At 62.1% G+C, this 21,180-nt stretch overlaps 3 protein-coding genes across 5 annotated transcripts; 2 read left to right on the top strand and 1 right to left on the bottom strand.

Annotated features, from left to right (window-relative positions):
• Positions 1 to 2,098: 2,098 nt before the first annotated feature.
• GLA (galactosidase alpha) lies at positions 2,099 to 6,755 on the top strand. The gene is made up of 7 exons (XM_084534579.1): positions 2,099 to 2,285; positions 2,728 to 2,902; positions 3,004 to 3,181; positions 4,393 to 4,484; positions 5,075 to 5,236; positions 5,508 to 5,705; positions 5,806 to 6,755. The coding sequence occupies exons 1-7, from the start codon at positions 2,125 to 2,127 to the stop codon at positions 6,067 to 6,069; spliced, it is 1,230 nt and encodes a 409-aa protein (XP_084390705.1). The 5' UTR covers positions 2,099 to 2,124; the 3' UTR covers positions 6,070 to 6,755.
• A 959-nt stretch (positions 6,756 to 7,714) lies between these two features.
• On the bottom strand, positions 7,715 to 10,220 carry RPL36A (ribosomal protein L36a). The gene is made up of 5 exons (XM_084534580.1): positions 10,164 to 10,220; positions 9,823 to 9,928; positions 9,619 to 9,686; positions 7,939 to 8,061; positions 7,715 to 7,779 (listed from the first exon to the last, which is right to left on the bottom strand). Exons 1-5 carry the CDS (start codon positions 10,164 to 10,166, stop codon positions 7,759 to 7,761), a joined length of 321 nt encoding a protein of 106 aa, XP_084390706.1. The 5' UTR covers positions 10,167 to 10,220; the 3' UTR covers positions 7,715 to 7,758.
• A 996-nt stretch (positions 10,221 to 11,216) lies between these two features.
• BTK (Bruton tyrosine kinase) lies at positions 11,217 to 21,163 on the top strand. Of its 3 annotated transcripts, XM_084534575.1 has the most exons (20): positions 11,217 to 11,282; positions 12,064 to 12,131; positions 13,150 to 13,332; positions 13,441 to 13,539; positions 13,651 to 13,719; positions 14,210 to 14,291; positions 15,633 to 15,761; positions 15,860 to 15,927; positions 16,400 to 16,581; positions 16,898 to 16,960; positions 17,099 to 17,153; positions 17,455 to 17,537; positions 17,637 to 17,764; positions 18,264 to 18,338; positions 18,743 to 18,914; positions 19,177 to 19,393; positions 19,969 to 20,033; positions 20,493 to 20,611; positions 20,728 to 20,885; positions 20,969 to 21,163. In XM_084534575.1, exons 3-20 carry the CDS (start codon positions 13,192 to 13,194, stop codon positions 21,038 to 21,040), a joined length of 1,977 nt encoding a protein of 658 aa, XP_084390701.1. In that variant the 5' UTR covers positions 11,217 to 11,282; positions 12,064 to 12,131; positions 13,150 to 13,191; the 3' UTR covers positions 21,041 to 21,163. The 3 variants fall into 3 exon arrangements, with proteins under 3 accessions (XP_084390701.1, XP_084390700.1, XP_084390699.1); XM_084534574.1 differs by lacking the exon at positions 11,217 to 11,282 and having other exon boundaries at positions 11,946 to 12,131; positions 13,654 to 13,719; XM_084534573.1 differs by lacking the exon at positions 11,217 to 11,282 and having other exon boundaries at positions 11,947 to 12,131.
• The last annotated feature ends 17 nt before the right edge of the window (positions 21,164 to 21,180 follow it).

Genomic DNA, 21,180 nt, shown 5'->3' with positions numbered 1-21,180 from the left:
GCAATTCTGCCCAGACCTCGTTACCCCCATGGGTGATTTGTCTGCTGGGGGTCTGCCTGCAGGACGGGACCCCAGGTGTGTGTGTGGGGACAGATACGGGGTCAGGGGGGTCTCCAGCTCCATGGTGGAGCTCGGACACCCCAATACATCGAGTGTCCCAGCCTCCCTGCGTGTCCTGGGCCGGCGCCAGCCTCAGAGCACTGCCAGCTGTGCCGGGGGCTTACGCCAGCCCCGCGGTGCCACCCCGGGCCAGCGCTTCTGTCCCCAGCTGGCGTGGGGGCAGGCAGAGCTCGCAGCTGACGGCCGAGCTCGCAAGCAAGCATCAATCTCCCTCTGTGCTCCCGGCCAAGTCGCACAGATCGGCTCTGTTGGGCACCCCGTACCTCGCAGCCCCATCGCCCCAACAGCCCCCAGCGAGGGTTTCTGCAGTGGGGAGGGGAGCAGGCAAGGCGCAGGCAGGCAGGCTGGGAGCCTGGGTTGCTCTTTTGCTGGGAGAAACCAAACCTGCGATGCTCCTGTGTTCCTCCCTGCCTGGCCTCGCTGCTCTCCTTTACCGAGAAGCAGGTCAGGGCGCATGGGGTCTGTTTGGGTAGAAAAGCTGGGGTCGGCCCTAAATCACCCTGATTCCAAGAACTGGTGCTTCCCAGAAAAATGGAAAGAGTAAAAAACTGACACTGTAAGATAAACTGCATCGACTCTGGTTGCAGCCAAGCAGAGGGGGCCCTTGCTTTTGGCACCATGGTGGTGAATGTTTAGGAGAGCACTGCCACCCCATGGCCCCATGGGCACCCCAGGAGCATTTTTGGGGCCAGCAGCAGTCCTCAGCCCCTGCCCAGTGCTCCCAGCTTGAGCCAGGAGCCACCAGGACACCCTCACTGCTGCTCTGGTGTGTCCCTATGCCTGGGGGCAGCAGCAGTGCCCAGGCTGGGGGTGCAGCGCGGGCAGCAGCCAGCCCAGGAGGCTCCATCCCGCAGAAAGCCCACAGACCTCAGCTGGGGCCGTTTTTCCCTGCCCTGCACGGTGCTGCATGTTCGGGACACGTCCTGGCTGCCGCAGGAGGCAGCCGTGGGCACGGGACCAGCAGCCGTGGCTGAGTTAATTGCCGGTGTAAATTGAAGTTAATGGAGTTACACCGGGTTAACGTGACTCCCAGACAGAAAAATCAGCATAATGGGTGCCGGCAGCTCCCTGCCTGCCTGCCAGCACGATGCTTACGGCCCCACTGCCACGGACACGTGTGACCTGCCTCCTCCTGCCCCTCTGCACCCATGGGTGCTGCCGCCTCCTGCCCTGCTCCCTGCCAGCCCCGGGGTCCAGCACCCTGCAGGAGGCCCAGCAGCACCATGCGGTGCCTGGCTCTGCTCTTTTGTTGATCCTCACCCCAAAAAGGGGCTGGGGAACCCTGCTGGACCCACAGCACCCACCCAGCCGCCCACCTCGCTGCGGGGACGGCCCCAGGACAGCAAGAAGGGGTCACACAGGGGACCAGGGGTGCCTGCTGGAAAAGCAGCCCTGCTCCAGCAGGGAGCTGTGGGCTGCGGGATGGGGATGGGTGTCAGGCATGGGGGCTGGCGGGGACAGACAGACGGCTTTTGGGACAGACTGACCACACCTGCGGGGCATGGTCGAGGCACCGGGTCTGGAGCGGGGGGCGGTTGTGTGGGGCACAACGGGATGTGGCCAAGCTCCGTCAGCGGGGACAGGACAAGGGGCGATGGGCACAGAATGGAGCCCAGGAAGCTCCGCAGCAAACGGGACAGAAACGGGACCGTGAGGGCGGCGGGGCGCTGGGACTGCTGCGCCGGGAGGCTGTGGGGGCGCCTCTGGAGGTGTTAAAATAGGGAGGTTTGCGGGACATGGTGGTGCCTGCGGGTCCCTCTAAACCTTGGGGGCCCTGCATTTGTGTGATTGTGTGACTCTGTGACTGTTTTTACAACAAGGCGAGGACCCGAGCGCTCAGCTCGCCTCAGGCCCCGCGCCTGGCACTGCCCGGCCCCGCCATGGCCGCGAAGCCCCACACGGGGCAGCGGCGCCCCCTGGCGGGAGGGGAGGGGGGGGGGTCAGGCAGCGCCGGCCTTCGTCCCACGTGACCCCCCTCGCGTCACGTGACCGCGCGGCTCCATCATGGCGGCGGCCGTGCCGGAGCTGCTCCGGGCCTTGCTGCTGGCGGCGGCGGCGGCGGCGCTGGACAACGGCGTGGCCAGGACGCCGCCCATGGGCTGGCTGCACTGGGAGCGCTTCCTCTGCGCCACCGACTGCAGCGCGCAGCCCCGCCGCTGCGTCAGGTACGGACACGGGGGGTGGGGGGGGGAGCGGGGGTGACGGGGTCCCGGTACCGGGGGTGCCCCGGGGTCCCCCGGGGTCCCGGTCCCGAGGGTGCTGGTGTCCCAAGGTCCTGGTCCCGGGGATCCTGGTGTGACGGTATGCCGGTGTCCTGGGGGTCCCGGGGGTGCCCGGTGTCCCAGGGTCCCGGTCTCGGGGATCCCGGGGTCCCAGAGGTGCCCGGTGTCCCGGTCCCGGTGGTGCCCGGGGTGCTGGTGTCCCAAGGTCCCAGTACCGGGGGTCCTGGTGTGACGGTGTCCCGGGGGTGCCCGGGGTCCCGGGGGTCCCAGGGTGCCAGAGGTACCCGGTGTCCCGGTCCCGAGGTGCCCAGTGTCCCGGTGTCTTAGTCCCGGGGGTGCTGTCCCGGTGTCCCGGTCCCGAGCCCCGCCGTGCTCCTGCCCGCAGCGAGCAGCTGTTCACCGAGATGGCCGACGTGATGGCCGCGGAGGGCTGGCGGGATGCGGGCTACCAGTACCTGTGCATCGACGACTGCTGGGCGGCCCCCACGCGGGACGAGCGCGGCAGGCTGCGGGCAGACCCCCGCCGCTTCCCCGGGGGCATCCAGCGGCTGGCAGACTACGTGAGTGAGCGCCGGGAGCGCGGCGGGACCGGGAGGTCGGGGGGGAAGTGGCCTCGGGGCCGGCACCCCAAGCCCTGGCCTCTGTCTGCTCCTGAGCCCAGGTGCATGTGCGGGGGCTGAAGCTGGGGATCTACAGTGATGTCGGGAACCAGACGTGCGCCGGCTTCCCCGGCAGCTACGGGCACTACGAGCTGGACGCCCAGACCTTCGCCTCGTGGGGCGTGGACCTGCTCAAGTTCGACGGCTGCAACTCCGGCTCGCTGGAGCTGCTGGCAGAAGGTGGGTGCATGGGCAAGGTGCTCGGCAGTGGTCCCGAGCCTCTGGGGATCTGCTTTTCTCCCCGAGCTTGCTCATTTGAGGGATTTGCTTACAGAAGCAGGTAGGAGGCTGTGTGCCCGAGCTGAAGGTTGCTCTCTCCGAGGCCGCGAGTTTTGCTGGCCCAAGTGGTTTTTGGCTGCTCAGCCTCCCCCCTCCTGGAGCTTCGCTCGCAGGCAGGGCTTGAGGCAGCAGCTGCCTCACACTAGGGGCTGCATGCTCCGGGGGCTCTGTGCAGAGTGCTGCATCAGCTCTTAGCACCACAGAGGCTTTGCCCTTCTGCAGTGCCTTCACTGGAGAGCTCGAAACACTTCACACACTTAGCCCTTAGTCCCTCGGCGAGGCCGTGCCGTAATGGATCAGCTGCACGCCAGAACAGCTTGCGTCAGCTGCAGAAAGGCAGTTATCAGGGCTTTTAACAGCAAAAATTGAAGAGAGTTCTGGCGTGAAAAACCTCCTGGGGCTCGGAAGATGGTTTTCTGTTGACGGGGCTCTCCCTGCTGGCACAGTCAGCACCACAGCGTTGGCAGCAGGAGCCCTACGGTCCTGGCTGGGTCTGGCAGTGGGAACCTGCCCGAGTGACGGTCCCATCACAGCCAGCTGGTCGGGCCTACGCTGGCTGCTGGGGCCAGGAGCTCAGCTCAGCACCGCAGGCAGCAGCTAGGCTGGAAGCTGCTGTTGGATGCTGTGTGTAACCCAGGTGCGATCCTGAAGCAGTTCCAGGAGAGAGAGCGGGCTCTTCATCCCCTCGCTGCTGATTATAAGGGATGTAACAGGGCCGTCTGGGGACAAGGACAGGACAAATCTGGTGGCTTTGCATTCCTGCCCAGCCCATATGGCACAAGTCCTTCCTAAGGACATTTTCCTGCAACATTAACCACTGCAGCTGTGCCCAGCAGCTTGATAGATACCAATGTGTATTTCCCAGGAAAAAAACACCACACAGCAAAACTGCAGCCTCTTCCCGGGGCTCTATCCCAGCCAGAACCAGGAGACAAATTGATCAGTCTCAGAGCAGCAAGGCACTGAAGCTCGCCTTTCCCTGCGAGGCAGGAGGCTGGCTGCCTCCTTCAGCCTTGATTTTGCAAGAGTTGAACTGAAACCCGAACCTGTGACACTGGCTCAGTTCTCCATGACCCAGGGGATTGTGTAACCTGTCCGCTCTCTTCCCTCAGGTTACAGGAGGATGTCTCTGGCCCTGAACAAGACTGGCAGACCCATCGTGTACTCCTGCGAATGGCCCTTCTACCTGAGGCCCATGCAGCAGGTGAGGAGCGTGTCTCAGGGCTGGCATCGCATGGACGGAGGAACAGGAAAGTGCTACGAGTGCAGAGCAGCCTCCCAGGGAGCTCGCTGCTCTCTGCTCTGACAGGGAGCAGGACTGCGAGGTGGAGGAAAAACACTTCACAGCCCAGAGGCGCACCTGAGGCGAGTCACTGCTCTGCCGAGAATTCAGCAGGATCCTGAATAGGGCAGCCTATTTCATAGGAATCCTCCGTGGTGGTTATGAACACGTTTTTGCCAGCCAAGGTCTGTGGCTGATGCTTTGCTCTCCACCCACAGCTGGCTCCCCCGCGCTGCCAGGACAGGATGTGGCCATCGCTCCCACAGAGATAAACGCGTTAGTCACCGGAGGGTGTAAACCCGAGACACTGCAGTAATTAGTAGGATGTCACACCTTAGTCCCACTGCTCCCATCCCACCTTTGGTGAAGTCTGGGGGGATTTTCTGACAGAGCTCGGTGGGTCTGCCACCAAAACTATTTATTTCTGCCCCAAAATAGTGCTGATGCTTTGTGTGCGTTCCTGACCTTGCGCGGACAAGCTCTCTGGCTAATGACGCTCGTTGTTTTGGCAGCCCAATTACACGGAGATCAAAGAGTACTGCAACCACTGGAGGAACTTCTTTGATGTCTACGACTCTTGGAACAGCATCAAGAGCATCTTGGAGTGGACAGCGCTTCACCAGGACAGCATTGTGAAGATAGCTGGGCCGGGGGGCTGGAACGACCCTGACATGGCAAGTAGGGCAGCACCACTAAAAACTCTTCTCCTCGGCTGCAGGCAGAGGGAAGGATTTGAGGGAGAAATACCGGGGTAAAAGGCTCTGAGGGGGCCCTGGGATCGAGCACCCGATGAGAGAATTGCCACCCAACGGGCTGGTCTGGCTCCTGGCCTATCTAACCGCTCCCACCCTCAGCATCCTGTCATTTACGGGTGCTCCGCGTGGCGGCCCAGTTTCTCCCGGGCAGGCAGCATCACCGGGCACCTTTTTGAATTTCCCGTCACAGCTGGTGATCGGGAACTTCGGGCTGAGCTGGGACCAGGCGGTGACGCAGATGGCGATGTGGGCCATCATGGCTGCTCCCCTCTTCATGTCCAACGACCTGCGGCGCATCAGCCCCGAGGCCAAGTGGCTGCTGCAGAACAAAGAGGTGATCGCCATCAACCAGGATCCGCTGGGCAAGCAGGGATATCGCATCACCAAGGTACGGCCGAGCTGTTTTGGGTGCACGGGCTGCTGGCCTCCTCTGAGAGCGGCCCAGCCTCCCCTAACACACGCCTCGGGGTTTGTTCCCTCCTCGGCAGGACAAAAACTTCGAGCTCTGGGAGCGGCCGCTGTCGGGCGGCGCCTACGCGGTGGCGGTGCTGTACCAGCAGGAGATCGGGGGGCCGCAGAACTTCTCCTTCCCCCTCGCCTTCCTGGGCAACGGGCTGGCCTGCAACCCCGCCTGCTCCGTGCGGCAGCTGCTGCCCAGCAGCAGGGACTGGGGCGTGCACAGCTGGGTGTCCTCGCTCAGCGTGGAGGTGAACCCCACGGGCACCGTGCTGCTCAGGGTGGGCGCGCTGTAGGAGGAGGCACGCAGACACAACAAACAGCCTCCAGGCAGGGTGCCTTTGTTCTGTCCTCATTTTCCACTCAACTGCTTCTCTGAGGGTTGCTCCTCTCCTATTTATTTACCCTTTCCATGGTATCTGGGGGCTACAGGGGCCCCAGCTGCTGGCACCCCCTGCCCAAAGACACGAAGGGCTGATGCGGTGTCCTACGGCTCCCCAGGCTCAGCGGGGAAATGCAGCCCAGCTGCCCTGCTGCTGCTTTGCGAGCTGGGCTCTACAGGGACACTCAGCCCAAAAAAAAACAAACCAAAAATACAGAAAAGCTACCAAAGAAAGCCCACCCCCTCCTCAGAGCGTGGTTATCACTGAACTCAGGGACTGGCCTGGCTCGCTGCAGTTGTTGTCTGCTCTCAGCGTTGAGGGCTGCTCCTTACCCCAGGAGCCCCCTACCTGTGGCTGGCGCTTCCCTCTAGACAGCAGCTCCCCTCCCTGCTCCTCACAGGGCCCCTGGGGGCTCCTTCCCAACAGCACTGCCCTTCTTTTGCTGCTGGCAGCAGTCTTTAGGCTAAAGTTACGCAGGTTCTTATGCAACTACCGTGTATGCGTGCTCTCTCTGCCTGCCACACGATGCAGATGCCTTGATTTGTTCTGGTTGTGATTACAAACTTTAATTAAAGTGCTCCCTAATAAGGGTGAAGGTTTTTCATAGTTCTCCTGTGAGTGGGTTGCTGCCAGAGTGCAGGACAGCCTGTCCTAAAGCACACCACACTCTGCTGCTCAGCAGTCACCCCTCACTTGCTGCTTACGTGCTGTGCTCGGGATTTTTCTTGTAAGGAAAATAACTCAGCGAGACAGGAGGCAGGCAGCTGAAGCCTGCTGTGCCAGCACAACACCCAGCTGGGGGAGCCAACGTGCATGGATCAGCCATCGCTCTGCACGGCCACGAAGCTCGCAGCCTCCACAGGCAGCTCGGAGCTGAGCTGTGGTGAGTAACTGCTGCCTGGCGGTGCAGAGGATGCTTCCTCAAACACAGCCCCTGGTGCTAGCCGCTGGCTGCAGCACAGCCCAGCTGCTTGTGAGAAGCGTGAGGGCTGCTCAGGGGAGCTCAAGTTACCCCAGTTCTTCCTGGGTCAAAAAAAAACCCAACATCACTGCTGCAAGGAATCTCGCCTGCCTCCCCTCCAGGACAAGCACTTAAAAAAAGCCTATCGGGGAGCTACACAACTGCAACAGGCACTTTAAAGCCTTTTCCCAAATATTGCTTCACCTACCAACAATTCAGACTCACCGCAGAGGCTTAAAGTACTCCTAGAACACAACTGCTGTGATGGAGGCACGAACTATTTACAGGAGACAAGCTGCAAGTTTAGAAGCAGCCCTGCTGAAGGCAGCATTCTGCCAGAGGTCCTCGTGTCAGCCCGAGGAGCACCCCCAGAGATGTTGCTGGTGCACGAATCTGCAGAGCCTCGTGCTCAGCCATGCTTTATGTACCTCTTGGAACACCCTGAGGAGGTGCCAGCCATAGGCAAGGTTTCTTCAAAACCCTTTCTAAACCATCAAATCCAACTGCTCAGCTTTGTTCGGAACGCCTTCCAGCTGGGTTAAGGTACTCGCAAGTCCCTCCCCACCAAAAGCAGGAGACAGACAGACAAACAACAGATCTCTTCCAATTCCTTTAATACAGTCCAAACTGGGGGATGGAGCTTAGAACTGGATCACCTGGCCCTGCAAAAAGGAAGAGACAGCGAGTTTACTCCACTGCATCTCACCCTCCCCCAGCTCTGACAGTGCTCTCCCACAGCCCGTCCTCACCCTCCGCCGTACCAGCCGTTGGGGGCACACCAACATTCAGGGTACCCCAACATTCGGGGTACCCCAACGTACCTTTCTCTTCTTGTCTCCTCCCAGCTCAAAGTGTTTGCACCTCTTAATCGCCAGCATCCGCTTGGACCTGCAGTTGGGCTCCACGCACTCCAGCCTCAGCACGATTTTCTTCGTGGTCTTGGCCTGGGAGGAGCAGAGCAGCGGGTATGGGTGAGAAGTGCCCCGAAACAGGTGACAGCCACTCCTGGGGACAGCCCGTTACCTGCACTGCTTTAGATTCACCAGCTGATTCCTCAAATATAAAGAGGAAACCAGCAACACAGCTGGGCTGCCTCTGTTAAACACAGCCAGGTACCTTAGAACACCAGTAAGAGAACTTAGTGATCTGTGCCTTCACCTGCTGTGGTGTTTTGTGTTTAAAAAGCACCGAGGAGCAGCCCCTTGTTCAGGGCGCAGGATGACAGCCCCAGCAGCATTCGGGGAGCTCGGCAGAGCGCCCACCAGAAGAAACACCCGAAAGCTGGCAAACCTTCCCCTGCAGGAGCAGTGATGTGACGTGCTGAACGCAGACCCGCAGCTACTGACAAGAGAGCTGCTGCTCGGAAGGCTGCGGAGGGAAGAACCCGAAGCTGTGAGGCCGCTGGAGCAGCGGGACAGAGCCGCAGCCTAGTGACAAACCCCAGCTGCTCACCCCCACGGCGCTGGCTGGAGGGAAACACACGGGGACGGCAGCGTGCAGCGGGGTGCCAAGCTGGGAGCAGTGCTGCTGCTTCGGGTACCCTGCTTGCAGGAGCATCTCCTGCCAACTCTCCCAGCTTAAAAAAACACCACCCTTTTTTCTTCCTTCCTGGAAGCCTCCAGCAGAACACCAGGGCTTCCCAGCAGCTAGCCAAGTGGCTCTGTAAGCACAGCTACACAGTTTGCACAAGAACTTTTATAAATCTGTCAGGTTTTGCTTCCCTGCTGTAAATTTCAAGGTTTTTTGTCCCCTATCTCCTAGCAGAAGGGACACACAGAGGGGAAACACGCAGGAGGTCTACACTTCCAGGTACCCCGCAACCTGCAGAGGGAGGATGGCAGCAGCACATCGCTCTAATGCGCCGCTAACAGAATGCACCACGCTTTCCACTGCTGTTTTGAGACTCTCAGGAGAACAGCAGCTGTGATTTGCTGGCTCAGTGATACCAATTTCTTTGGAGAGCAGCCTGCAAGGAAAGCATTCTGTGTTCTGCAGTACCCCCAGGAGCTGGGAACGCTTCACCCCATTGTACCCTTGCCAGTGAAGGCAGCCTGGCTGTGCAGAGCCTCACAGGCCTGGAAAACAAGTTCCAAAGACAAACTACCAACGCTTCGAGAACATCTGGAAAGCTAACAGCAGGCTTTCTTTCCCTTTATCATATCCTTTAGCAAGGGGGAAAACACTCCTTTCATTAAAAGCACCACCCCCATTAAGGCCGTGTTGTCCTCAAGCAGCAGGATCCCTGCAGCAGCTGCTCCACAAACACAGGCTGCATCACTCCAGCGTGATCAAGGAACATCTCAGTGAGACAGAGCAGCTGGGGCAAACAGCAGACGGGTGGGAACTGTGTTCTTACACTCCCTAGACACCACTACGAGTGCAGAGCTGCTGTAACACTGCTCGAGCACACACCCAGCCCGCGGCCGAGGAGGCAGATGTGTCCTGCTTCAGCAGGGTGTGAGGGCTGTGAAGATGTCACGGCTCAGAGAAGCCGCACTGACCTTCTTGCGGAAGATGGGCTTCGTCTGGCCGCCATAGCCGCTCTGCTTCCTATCGTAGCGCCTCTTGCCTACAGGGGGAAACGAGCACATTGAGGCAACAGCCAAACACACGCACCCCAGCCACGTGAACGCACCAGCTGCCAACCTCAGCCCCCAGCCGCCCAGCAGCAGCCCCGCTCCCAGCCCAGCCGCCCCCGGGCTCACCCTGGGCGTACAGCGAGTCCTTGCCCTTCTTGTACTGCGTGACCTTGTGCGGCTGGTGCTTGCCGCACTTCTTGCAGTAGGTCCGGCGGGTCTTGGGCACGTTCACCTGCGGCAGCGGGGAGAGGCCCGGCGGTCAGCACGGCCTGGCCTGGCCTCCCCCCCCCCACAAACCCCATCCCCATCCCGCCGGGACAGGCCCCGCGCCCGCCGCCTCCCCCCGCCGCCGCTTCCCCGAGCGGCCCCCAGCACGGGCAGGGCCCCCCGCGGCCGCTCCGAGGCGCGGCGGGGGCGGATGGCGGCGGATGGAGCCGGGCCCCCCGCCCCCGGCCTCCCGCACCCACCATCTTGGCGGCGGCACCCGAGGAGAAGGAGCGGGCCGGAAGCGGAAGGAGATGGGAGAGGGGGGGGAACCATAGAGAGGAGGGGAGCGGGGAGAGAGCGCCCCCTGCTGGAGGGAGGGGGCGGGGGCGGGGGGACATGGGGGCAAAGGGATATGGGGTGCAGGGACATGGGGTGCGGGGCTATGGGGACATGGGGACAAAGGGATATGGGGTGCAGGGAAATGGGGACATGGGGACATGGTGTGCAGCGATATGGGGACATGAGGACATAGGGCCATGGGGTGCGGGGATATGGGGACATGGGGACAAAGGGATATGGGATGCAGGGACATGGGGAAATAGGGACATGGTGTGCAGCGATATGGGGACATGAGGACATAGGGACATGGAATGCAAGGACCTGGGGACATAGGGCCATGGGGTGCAGGGATATGGGGACATAGGGCCATAGGGCCATGGGGTATAGGGACATGGGGACATAGGGCCATGGGGTGCAGAGATATGGAGACATGAAGACATAGGGACATGGGGTACAGGGACATGGGGACATAGGGCCATAGGGACATGGGGTACGGGGACATAGGGCCATGGGGTGCGGGGATATGGGGCAAGAGGACATGGGGACATGGGGTGCAGGGTGCATGGGGACATGGGTGGCCAGGGACATGGGGTGCAGGGACAAGGTGGGCAGGAGGAGGCCCCCGCCTGCTGTTCGTGCATGTCACCCCGCTGCCCACCCCAAATCCCAGCCCCACACCCCAGCCCCATGCCACCACCCTCAGCCCCTTCTCCCAGACCCCAAATCCAGCCCCGCCACCCCTCCGTGCGGCCGCCCTGCTGCTGCTGCTGGCTCCGCGGAGTTGGCCCCGGCCATCTCCAGGAGGAAACGCAGCTGCTGCTCTGAGTGAGAAACCCCAAAAAAAAAAAAAAAAGGGGAACCGAAAGGGTGGGGTTGGCCGGCCGCGTCCTTCCTCCCTGCGCGGCCGACCCCACCATCCCTGCGTCGTGTCCCAGCCGCCCCGACCCGAGCCGAGCCGCGGGGCTGGGCCGCTCGGGGCGGGCGCGGGGCAGTGGGCGCAGCGGGACCCCGGCCAGCTATAGGGCTGGCTGTAGGGCTCGGTGAGTGTGGGGTGCCGGGGACACACGGCCCTACTGCCGCGTGGCACGGGGACAGCCGGCGAGGGTGGCACGAGGGCTCCCGGCCTCACGCCTCTGCCGTTGGGCGGTGGGGAGGTGCTGGGGGGTGTGGGGTCACGCTGAGAGGGGTGCCGGGGGGGTTTTGGGGTGCTGGGGGGCTTGGGGCTGTGCTGGAGCACGGTGTTGGGGCGCTGGATGGGTGCTCGTGGCGCTGGGGCAGGGCGCTGGGGAGGTGTGGGGGTGCTGCCGTCCACGTTCCCTCCTCCGCCCTCCCAACCTTCGTTTTTGTCACCCTCCGTGCTGTGCCCAAAATGAGGGGTTGGTGTCGCCAGCCCTGGTTTTGGGGGCAAGGACACCCCAGGCCCCTTCCCCTGTGCCCTACAGCGACAGGGACATTCCCAGCCCGCCCCGTGGCCACCTGTGGTGGCCGTCGGGCTGCCCGGCGGGCCAGGGGCACAGTGCAGAGCTCGGGACGGCCCCACAGCACCAGGCACGGGGTGTGTGTGTGTGTCAGAGCACGCCTGGCCAAGGTGTGACAATGGCAGGAAGCCACACCGGGGACGGGGACGGGGGGGGGGGGACGCTCACAGCCACCCACTCGCCCCCTCGGCTGCCCCAACGAGGCAGCGATGGCCGAGTGGGGAGGTAGGTGAGCCCCGCCGGGCAGGGTTGAGCCGGGCAGGGACCCAGGTGGGACATGGGGACATGGAGGCATCCCCCTGTGGCGCTCACCGTCCTTCCCCGCCCGCTGTCGCCGTCTCAGAGGACGTGGTGAGGAGCTGCCCCATCTGCCCCCCACTGCTGGCGGTGACGCAGCTGCTGCGGCCCAAGGTAAGGCTCCCCGCGCCCCCACAGCTCAGCACCCCCGCCACAAGCACCCGCCCCGGCCCCAATTCCCTTCACCCCCATTCCCGGCTCAGCCAGAGGCTGCTGGTTCTTCTGGGAGGCTCCGAAAATTCAGTATTTCTGTGGTGTTTTGTATAAACCACCCAAATAGCCCAAAAGGATCCAGCAAGCGGGGCCGCTCACAGCACCTTTGGTCCCTGCCGTGAGCGGGTTTGGTGCCCGGGTGGGCAGCACGGGGCTTGACCCCGCTGCTCCGGGATGAAGGGAGAAAAGCAGAGCTGAAGGAGGAGCAGGAGGTTTCCGTGCCCCCCGCGAGGTGCAGGCAGGACCGGGGCTGGTCACAGCCTCGAGGGGTGTTGGAAACATCTGGACACATCCCTGGGGAGGTTGAGGAGGATTCAGGCACCTCTGGGTGCTGGCTGGAGGCAGCGCTGTGAGCCTGGCCCCCACTGAGCACTGCTGACACGGGGAAGGGAGCTCAGTGATGTCTGCGTGCTCCTGCAGCTCCACGGGCACAGGGGAAGGTGACTGTAGGGCCACCCTGTGCTCTCGGCCAGGACTTTCAGGGCTTTCAGGACTTCAGAGCCTGAGCTTTTAGGATCCTGTCCCCGCAGCTGGCCCTCACGCGCTGCCAAGGCGGCACGGCCACAGCAGGCAGAGCCTGGGTGAGCAGCGGGAGGAAACGGCCCCCACAAACACCGCGGTGCCGAGGGGAGGAGGCAGGGTGCTGGGTGTCGCTGCTGGGCTCCACGCTCCTCCCCGAGGCGATGTTTCTCACAGCCTCCCCAGCTCCCTCCCTCTCCGTCCAGCCAGCTGCGGGGACCCCTCCAGCACCCCGCTGGAGCTGGAGCCTGCCGGGGGGCGGCTGGGTCCGTGGCATGGCCCCTGGAGGGGGAAGTGACAGCCAGAGGTCACCCTCTAAACACCCTGAACGTGCGTGAGGTCTGGCCGTGGGCAGGTTTTCGGCTGAGCGAGCGCCGTGTCGGTGTCACCCTGCACGCAGCACCCCGGGGAGCACGGCGTCGAGGCAGCCGGGGTGGCCGACATGGCCAGCGTCATCCTGGAGAGCATCTTCCTGAAGCGCTCGCAGCAGAAGAAGAAGACGTCGCCCCTCAACTTCAAGAAGCGCCTGTTCCTGCTGACGGAGAGCAAGCTGTCCTACTACGAGTACGACTTCGAGCGCGGGGTGAGTCCGGGGGGCCGCTGGCTGTCCCCCGCCAGGACGAGGGGTGGGACGAGGGCCGGGGGCTCAGCAGCTCTTGGAGGTTGCTCAAAGCCAGCCCGTCTCTCGCAGCGCCGAGGCAGCAAGAAGGGCTCGGTGGACATCGAGAAGATCACCTGCGTGGAGACGGTGGTGCCCGAAAACAACCCCCCCCCCGAGCGGCAGGTCCCGGTGAGGGTCCCCGCTTGTGTCCCCCGTCCTCTGGCTGGGGAGGTGGGCAGCAGCCCGGCCTGGGGGTGACGGGAGCTGGGGACAGTGATCGTCTCTGCCTCTCTCTTCCAGAAGAAGGGGGAGGATTACAACAACATGGAGCAGATCTCCATCATCGAGCGGTTCCCCTACCCCTTCCAGGTGAGTCCTCGTCACACCCCCTTCACCAGCCTGCTCCGCGGGGCTGCGGGGGACCAGGGGCTGGCACTGCACCGGGGTGAGGACAGCGAGGAGGACACGGGGACAAGCACAGCATCGTTTTGGGGATGCCCGCATCCCGCGTCGGGCAGGCTGGAATTGGGCAGCTCTCTTGAAGGGGTGATGGGAAGCAGCTCCAAGCTTCATCCCGCAGCTTTCGGTTCCCTGGCCGATGCTGGAGGGATGCTCCCTGCCCGCTGCTCGCTCAGCCCCCAGCCCAGCTGCCCGCCCTCGCTGGCACCCCAGCACACCGAAAGTCAGAGAAGGAAGTGGAAAGTCTCGGGGGAGGGGGCTTATTTATAACCTCCCTGTCATGGTCCCGCGAGCACCATGGGGCCCGCGCACACCGGCACGGCTCGTGCTCTGCACCGGCTGCCCGCAAGCCCCTGCTGCCCTGCGAGCCCCCAGCCCCGTGGACGTGTGTTGCCCGCAGGTGGTGTACGACGAGGGCCCCCTCTACGTCTTCTCCCCGACGGAGGAGCTGCGCAAACGCTGGATCCACCAGCTGAAGAGCGGTGAGTCCGGGCCGCCCCGGCTCCCCGTACGAGCGATCGGGAGCCACCGGCTGCGCGTGCAGCGTGACTCAGACTCTGGGTTTCCGGGGGCTCGCTGCCTCGTGGTTACTTTATCCCATATCTGCGGAAGAGCGAGCTCTATCAGAAGCTGCTCCCATGACGAGCGCAGTCACGAGGCCGTGCCCTACGTGCAGGGTTGGTAACGTCCCCGCGTTGGCACGAGCTGCCCCCCGAGGAGCTGGGCGCTCGCCTCTGCTGCCCGCCGATCCCTGCAGCACCACGGCCACGCTGAGCGAGGCGCCTTGCCTTCCCACAAACCTGCTCCAAATCAGCTCGAGCAGCCTCAGAAGTTGCTGAGGGCAGGAGGAAATGGCAAACGTGGCCACACCGCTGCACCGGCACATGAGGGGGAGGTAGAGCCCTCGGTGCTTTAGGAAGGAAACGAGGATGAAAAGCCTGAGTGGGGGCCTGGGAGCATTTCCCAGCCCGTCCCGAGCCTCGCACGGTGCTGCTGAGCTGCTGCTGAGCTGCAAGGCTGCTCTCCCCTCGAGCTGGGAGCACGCCGAGGCAACAGAGGGGCTGGGGTGCTTGCGGTCGGACGAAATCTGATGGAGCTGCCCGTGTGTGCCTCTCGATGCGTGCGTATCTCCTGCGGCTTCGTGCTGCCGGGGTTAGATTAGCTGCTCGAATTGACACGGGGAAGTTTGCCCGAGCGAGGCGGAAGCAGAGCAGGCTGATAACGGGGAAGTCAGTTATTTCATGCCAGCCCTGCTCTGCCCCAGCAGCCGGCCCCGGCCACACTTCCCTGCTCGAGGAGGGGTTGCTGCAGCTGCTGAAGCCTGGCAAGGGAGCAGCCACCCAGCAAGGGAGGTCCCCGAGCAGGCAGGGGACGGTGGCGGCATCCTGCTCTGCCCACAGGCAAGCCAGCTCCATCGCTTTTGAAAACTGGGCCTCAAAAGAGCTGCAGAGCACAGGCCTCGACAGCCCCGGGCACATTTCAGCTGGCAGGAGGACTGGTCGCAGCGGGAGCTGGCGCTCCGAGCGCCTTTGCGTCCCTTTGTAGAGCTGCCAAAGAGCTTTGATCAAATCTGGGAGGAAAGGGCTGGCCCTCCCTCGCTAGGAGGTTGGTGTCACAGGGCTTGCATCGCCGTGGCACTGAGACAAAAGCAGTGCACTGAGGGAAACCCGAGCAGCAGGGCCACACGGCTGCGTATCAGGGGCAGAGCAGCGGGTGAAATGATTTATTGGGGCTGATCGTCTGCACTGGGAGAGCACAAAACTCTCAGCAGCGGGCTGGGGACGGAGCACTGGGTCACACACATCTCCCCTCCTCTGCCACAGTGATCCGGTACAACAGCGACCTGGTGCAGAAATACCACCCCTGCTTCTGGATCGACGGCCAGTACCTGTGCTGCTCCCAGACCGCCAAGAACGCCATGGGCTGCAAGATCCTGGAGAGCAGGAACGGCAGTAAGACACCGGGCACCCTCCCCTTGCCTGGCCCCAGCCCCGGGGACCTCCCCGCTGCCCAACACAGCTCTCACCTTCATGGTTCTTGTGTTGTGAAGGTTTAAAAGTTGGGCGGTCACATCGCAAAACAAAGAAGCCTCTTCCCCCTACTCCCGAGGAGGACGAGGTAAGGGACAGAAAATGTGGGTGTTGAAGGAGAGGTCAGCCTGGGAAAAGCCAACACATTCACTGAGCGTGGCTCAGAGGTTTGCAGGCTGGGACATGGCTCTGGAGAGAGATGGAAGGGGAAGGAGCTTGAACCAGGGGATGGAGCCCAAAGACCCAGAGGAAAGTCAAATGATCGCACCCCTGAGGGTCCCCCAGGGGAGCTAGGGAGAGAGAGAAACCCTGATATAGGGTGGGGGAGTCACGGGTTAAACCCAAAGGTACAGAGAAAAAACTTACCTTTGGTGAAGACGCCTCCAAGGAGGAATTGTTGCAATAAAAGCAGTGGGGTGGATTGATCTCTTGGTGGAGTTATGTGTGGGAGCTGAGACAAACGCTGTGCTGACCCGGCCAGTCCTGGGGACAGCCTCAGCCTGCAAACAGCGTGCCTGCCTGCCTCACCCTGTGCCCTGCTCTCCCTTTCCCTGGGGAAGATGGTGATGAAGCCCCTGCCTCCCGAGCCAGCCCCCGTCGCGGCGGGCGAGATGAAGAAGGTGGTGGCCCTGTACGACTACCTGCCGATGAACGCGCAGGACCTGCAGCTGCAGAAGGGCGAGGAGTACTTCATCCTGGAGGAGAGCCACCTGCCCTGGTGGAAAGCCCGTGACAAGAACGGGTAAGGGCTCCAGCACCTTGTGTCCCGGCCCAGCGTCACCCCTGGGGTGGCCCCAGGGACCCCCACCCGGCACTGGGGATCCCAGACTGGTCCCAGGCTCTCAGACTGGTCGGTTCTTCGCTCCACGGGCTCAGACAGGCTGCACCAGCTGGCACGTGAGGAGGGGGAGGGAGACACAGCAGGCTGTGCTGGTACCAGCCATCCCCAAGCACGAACACCGCAGGGTTCCTGCTGAGGTTTTTGAGCTTTTCTGCTCAGCTTTCTGGGGCAGGAACCTCCTCCATCGGTGCATGACCGTCCCCTTTTCCTTCTGCAGGAGGGAAGGATACATCCCCAGCAACTACGTCACCGAAACCAGCAATTCCCTGGAGATCTTTGAGTGAGTAGGGGAACGCACGGGGCCGTGGCACGTTGTGCTGGGTCAGGGCCTTTCTACATTCGGTTCTGGGCCAGGATCAGCCGGGCTGGGGACAGCGGTGGCTGGGGCACGTCCCTGACGGCTGTGTCCCTGCCCCAGGTGGTACTCCAAGAACATCACCCGGAGCCAAGCGGAGCAGCTGCTGAAGCAGGAGGTGAGTGTTGGCTCGCGGGGCTGGGTCCTTCATGCACGTGGCCTCCGTGGGCTGCTCTCAGCCCTTCCACTGCAGGTGACAAGGACAGAGCTGAGTAGCTCTGGCCCAGAATGACCTGGGGGGCACACCAGTAGGTGTTCCCCGGGCAGGAGCTGGAAGCAGGACTGCTTTAACTCATTGCACCACCTCCAGACACGCTGTGGTTGTCCCTCTATTTTAAGTCCCACCTCCTGCAAAAAAAAAAAAAAAAAAAAAAAAGTCCACCCCCTTACAAATACCCGTTCCCCTCTCTCTCTTTTAGGGTAAGGAAGGGGGCTTCATTGTCCGAGACTCTACCAGCAAGACAGGGAAATACACTGTGTCCGTCTACGCCAAGTCCTCTGTGTAAGTGGATGTAGGAATAGCTCCTTCCTGACTGGGAGGGCCTCTCCGGGCACCTCTTGCCCTCTGCCTGCCCTCCAACCCCGCACGCTGTCTCCCCAGAGACCTCCAGGGCATGATCCGCCACTACGTCGTGTGCTGCACCCCGCAGAATCAGTACTACCTGGCCGAAAAGCACCTCTTCAACACCATCCCGGAGCTCATCACGTACCATCAGCACAACTCCGCCGGTGAGCGCCCGTGGGCACGGGCAGAGCCGGCAGCTGGACCTGCACCCAGCGCCCTTCACCAGCTGGGCTGGCTCTGTCCCCCTCAGGGGGCACACTGACCCCCGCCCTGGTCTGGGACAGCCCAGCTGCAGCTTCAGACAACTCATTCACACATCTCTGCTCAGGCATATCTGCAGCTGCAGGGACCTCACATCCCCCTGAGCATCCTTTTCCCTGCCTTCCTGCAGCAGTGGGCTGTAAACCAGGCTGCAGGAGGCTGGGAGCAACCTTGTTCCTTTTTATTGATCTGGACAAAAGCAAAACATGAACACATCCCTCGTAAGCCACCCACCGGCACGGGTTCCCAGCTGATAGCACCTCTCAGGCAGGGCAGAAGGAGGGGAGGGTGCAGCCCAGGGAAAGCTGGAACAAGAATCTTCCAAGCTGTGGCAGTCTCAGAGAGAGGACAGGGCCAGAGCGAGGCCACCAGTGCTTTTACAGACACCTTCCTGTGTTTCAGGGCTCATATCCAGGCTGAAGCATCCCGTGTCTCAGCACCGGAAAAGTGCCCCTTCCACAGCTGGCCTGGGCTACGGTAAGCTGCCCCGGGCTACCTCCTGCTTCCCTGCCCGTGGGGCCCGAGGGGCACCCAGCACGGGCTCCCTTCCTTCTGTAACCTGCCAGGGCTGGGATCCCGGCTGTCCCCTCACAGCAGGGCCCGCAGCATCCCCAGGGATCCCTTCCCTGCTCCCACCGGCCCTCTGGGGTCAGTACCGAGAGACGTGCAGGCTGCTTTGCTCCCCATCCCCTGGAGGAACATGTCCTGCACGTTAGGGATTTTCTCTGATGTTTTTTCAGGCGTGCTTGTGATTTTTCAGGGTGATTTTTTGGGGGGCAGCACGCGTCTGTGAGCTCCTCCTGGACCAGCTAGATGAGATGACCGGGAACGTGCTGCGGGGAGGGCACCCGCACCCCCCTCACCCTCACGCTCTGTCCTAGGGTCGTGGGAGATTGACCCCAAGGACCTGACCTTCCTGAAGGAACTGGGGACGGGGCAGTTCGGCGTGGTGAAGTACGGGAAGTGGAGAGGCCAGTACGACGTGGCCATCAAGATGATCAGGGAGGGCTCCATGTCAGAGGACGAGTTTATCGACGAAGCCAAAGTCATGATGTAAGTGTGAGCAGCCCCCAGGGGGGCGCAGGATGCGTCCTGTCAGGGTGCCTGGTTTGGGGGGACAGCACCGGGCAGCCTCGCACACCGAAATGCACCCACACTGCGAGAGATTTCTCCTTTTGTGCTCGTTTGCCACGGAGCTTTCCACCGGCAGCTGGGGCAGGAGCACTTTGCCAAACTCTCCCTCTCCTTACCCAGCGATGCTTTTGCGGCTTGGCCCTGCTGATGCTCAGGAGTGCCCTTCTTGCCCCCAACATAGGAACCTGTCTCACGAGAAGCTGGTGCAGCTCTATGGGGTGTGCACGAAGCAGCGCCCCATCTTCATCATCACCGAGTACATGGCCAACGGCTGCCTCCTGAACTTCCTGAGGGAAACGCGGCGGCGCTTCCAGCCTGCCGAGCTGCTGGAGATGTGCAAAGACGTCTGTGAGGCTATGGAGTACCTGGAGTCCAAGCAGTTCCTGCACCGAGACCTGGTAGGGATGTGGCTGAAGGACACGTCTCCAGCTCAGTGGGAGCCACAGCACGTCCTAGACAGGGTCCAGCTAGCTCAGCGTGAGGATAGGCAACTCTGCAGCTTCTTCTTCAGAATCTTCCTGAGCTTGCCTGCCCACCTGAGCACAGACAGCGTGCCCACCACGGCACGTCTGGAGTCACTGCTCCGCAGTGAGCTAGCAATTGCAGAGAGGGCAGGGCTGGGCAGCTTTCCAGGGGACTGGAAATGCATTTTGGATAGGGCAGGGCTTTGCATCAGGCAGCATCCCTGGCTCAGATGCGGAGAGGGGGAACTTCAACCTCATGAAAAGCTCAGCCTGGTTTGTCAAGCCTCTGGCTGGCACTGCCAGATTGCGGTGCTGCTCTGTGGGGTGTTGGAGGGAGTCCTGGTGCTGTGCCAGCACTGCTCAGCAGTAGACAAAACACTGGTGTGATAGCAGTGCTGTTCTCACTCCCAGTGCAGAGCACAGCACTGTTTGGGCCAGTGCAGGGAAAGTTACCTCCATCCCAGCCAGACCCAGCACAGCAGTGACTGCCTCCATCTCTCCACCCACAGGCTGCTCGCAACTGTTTGGTGAATGACCAAGGGATTGTGAAAGTCTCAGATTTTGGCCTTTCCAGGTCCGGTAGCCATGTCTGTGTCACTTTCCTGTCTCAATTCTACATCTCCAGTCTCCCCTGCACTTTAGTCTTTCTCCCCCACCATTCTCCAGCTCCGTTTTTCCTCTGCTTTCTCCCAGCTTTCATCTACCTGGCTCAACCTTCCGCCTCTCCCCTTTCCAACATCCCTTTCTTACTTCCCTCATCCCCGTTCCCCTTCTTGCCACTTCTTTCCCCCGCCTCTAATCTCCTGGCTGCAGCCACATCCCACATCCCAGTTCTGCCTCTTGTGATGCTGCGTCACTGGAGCCCTTCCCCAGCCTCGACTAACACGTGCTTGTTTGTGAAGGGACACTTTCGCCTGCTCAAACCCACGCAGAGCACAAACTCTGAAAGCCGTAGATTCCTTTTGGGGTCGATTGGTTGCATGCAGACAAGTGAAACCAGGGACGGCTGCCCTGACCCATTTGTCTGCTGCAGATATGTTCTAGACGATGAGTACACGAGCTCCATGGGGACAAAGTTCCCAGTTCGGTGGTCCCCTCCCGAAGTGCTTCTGTACAGCAAGTTCAGCAGCAAGTCCGACGTCTGGGCTTTTGGTAAGAGCGCAGCATTAACCACTCAGGGGTGGCCCAAAACCAGCGAGCTCCTCCACAAACCAACATCAGGCACAGACGTGGCCGCGCCCTGAGGTGTCCCCCGTTTGCCACCACAGGCGTGCTGATGTGGGAGGTGTACTCTCTGGGGAAGATGCCCTACGAGCGGTTCAACAACAGCGAGACGACGGAGCACGTCATCCAGGGCCTGCGCCTCTACCGCCCGCAGCAGGCGTCGGAGCGGGTCTACGCCATCATGTACAGCTGCTGGCACGAGGTGAGGCACCTCCATGCCCCCAAAACCTGCAGCTCCCGGGGGCGGCGGGGCAGCACCCCACGGCTGCCGTGTCGCCCCCACAGAAAGCCGAGGAGCGCCCCACGTTCACCGCGCTGCTGGCCGGCATCCTGGACATCACGGACGAGGAGCCGTGAGCGCCGGGCGGGCTGGCCCCGCTCCCCCACCACCACCACCATCACCACGACCACCACGACGCCTTCCATCACCCCCACAGCCCCCTCAGTGCACAATAAACGGCGGCAGCGCCGCGAAGCCCCCCCCAGCTCCTCCTCCC

The sequence above is a fragment of the Aythya ferina genome, assembly GCF_964211825.1.
Source record: "Aythya ferina genome assembly, chromosome: 13".
NCBI lineage: Eukaryota > Metazoa > Chordata > Aves > Anseriformes > Anatidae > Aythya > Aythya ferina.
Note: the sequence above shows the minus strand (reverse complement) of the source record. Positions and strands in the feature narration are given on the sequence as shown.